The 1,846-nt window shown below is 33.3% G+C and overlaps 1 protein-coding gene across 2 annotated transcripts; it reads left to right on the top strand.

Moving 5' to 3' along the window:
* Positions 1-546: 546 nt before the first annotated feature.
* On the top strand, positions 547-1,575 carry LOC126766593 (uncharacterized). 2 transcript variants are annotated; one of them, XM_050484347.1, is made up of 3 exons: positions 547-737; positions 835-1,015; positions 1,076-1,575. In XM_050484347.1, coding segments are annotated over exons 1-3 (513 nt in total). In that variant the 5' UTR covers positions 547-735; the 3' UTR covers positions 1,406-1,575. The 2 variants fall into 2 exon arrangements, with proteins under 2 accessions (XP_050340304.1, XP_050340303.1); XM_050484346.1 differs by lacking the exon at positions 547-737 and having other exon boundaries at positions 825-1,015.
* Positions 1,576-1,846: the final 271 nt, after the last annotated feature.

Genomic DNA, 1,846 nt, shown 5'->3' with positions numbered 1-1,846 from the left:
TTAATTAATTTGAAAGTGCCGAAAAATGCGAAACGAAATTTCAATAAATTTTGATAAATTTAAGTAAATTTACATGTATTTTCTTTTATATTTAATTGTCAATACATTTTTTTTAAATTATTTGCCCTAGTTGTCCATTTTATTTTCTCACACATTTCAGCCGATTTTTGTATTGAAATATGACCGGCGTAGAAGCAAAATGCGAAACAATCATACATATGTACATATATGTGGTTTACACATTGTCTGTATGTTTGCGAAAGCAAATGTTCTACAAAAGCATATTTCTATACTTAAACAAAATTATTAGAACCATCGTATGTTTCTTACATGCATAACCAAACCATACTTAAGTCAGCGCAATCTAAGCGTCAATGATGGTGTTGGTGGTAAGCGCTTGGAAAGTCAAGATGCTACCACAGGTTCGAATCTCGACAGAATAAATTTTTAATTTTTTGCTTTTAACATCGTATACTATACAAATAAATATTTTTCTTACTAATAGAAATTAAATTTATCACAGCAATATTCAGCTCTATTCTGCATTTCTACTCGAATCGAAATTTTCTCCGATTGGCAACTTTGGTATTCTGCGTTTCGATTCAACTTCGAAAATTCCAATTCTATGTATTCTGCATTGCGATCGTAATTACGTTTTTGTACGTTGAAGTTTTGTTGGCGGAAAGCCGTAATACATTCATTTTCGTGCATTTGGATAAAATAATTTCCTCAAATATGTACATAAGTAAAACTTTAAGATTATAGTTGTAAAAGACATAATGGTGGTGTCCTTGGTTGTTTGTGCTTAAATGATATATTTTGATATGTTTGCAGGTCAAAAGTAACAATGGCAGAGCAATACGAAAAATTGTGTGATATGATGGCCACGAAAAGAGATATTGCGCAGGGCTTCCAAAAGCGACCGAAGGAAGAAGTACAGGAGTTTTGGGAGGAGGTTGCAAGGAATTTAAATGCATTTGGCCCACCAACAAAAGATTCCAATACATGGAGAAAGGTAAGGTATTACCAACAATTAATTTTAAAAAATTAAGTTAAATCTAACGTTTTCGTGCAGGTCTGGATTGACTGGAAATGCTACATGAAGCGAAAATTATCGCATAACAAAAAAGAAAGGATGAGCACCGGTGGAGGTCCTTGCCGTTTACAACGCATAAGCCCACTTGATGAAAAGGTGATAGCTTTGACGGGTTTGGAAACGGATGATATCCCTTCAACCAGTAGAGCTAGCAGCCAAAATAGAGAGGCGAGAGCAGACAAGCAGAGCACTTCTTCATTACTTAAGCAACAGATACAAATCAAAAAGAATTTTATGCAGAGACGAAAAAATTCAATGAAGCTGCCTTTGGTAAAATGGAAGAAGTTACTTCATATTTACGACACATGAATCGTTCTCTCGAAACTTTGGCGGAGACTGCAGTGAAGCAACCTGAAGAACAGAAGCGACACAATAGAATTAAGGAAGAGCTGGTGAAGGAAAAAGTAGAAATAAAAATGCAAATGCTAAGATTAGGTCCAAATTATAAGCCGGATTCAAAGTAGTCATTTTTTAATTGTTAGCCTTTTATTTATTTTACTATTATATAACGAGCTGTGAAATGAAATAAAAGCATTTACTTTTTTAATATAGGAGCTGTAAAATGCACTGAATGCAATTGTTTTTATTTAATAGAGTAATGTAGGGCATATTTTGAATAATGCATTGCTCTCCTCCTCAAGTAATATCGCTGCCGCTACTGATTCCATGTTAGTGTTTAAAAAAAAAACGCGATATAATTTCTTTATTTTAATAAATCCACAATAATTTGTGTATTTTTGCTTTGTTGTG

This window comes from Bactrocera neohumeralis, unplaced genomic scaffold, assembly GCF_024586455.1.
Source record: "Bactrocera neohumeralis isolate Rockhampton unplaced genomic scaffold, APGP_CSIRO_Bneo_wtdbg2-racon-allhic-juicebox.fasta_v2 ctg1799, whole genome shotgun sequence".
NCBI classification, from domain to species: Eukaryota; Metazoa; Arthropoda; class Insecta; order Diptera; family Tephritidae; genus Bactrocera; species Bactrocera neohumeralis.
This window is presented reverse-complemented; position numbering and strand designations above follow the sequence as displayed.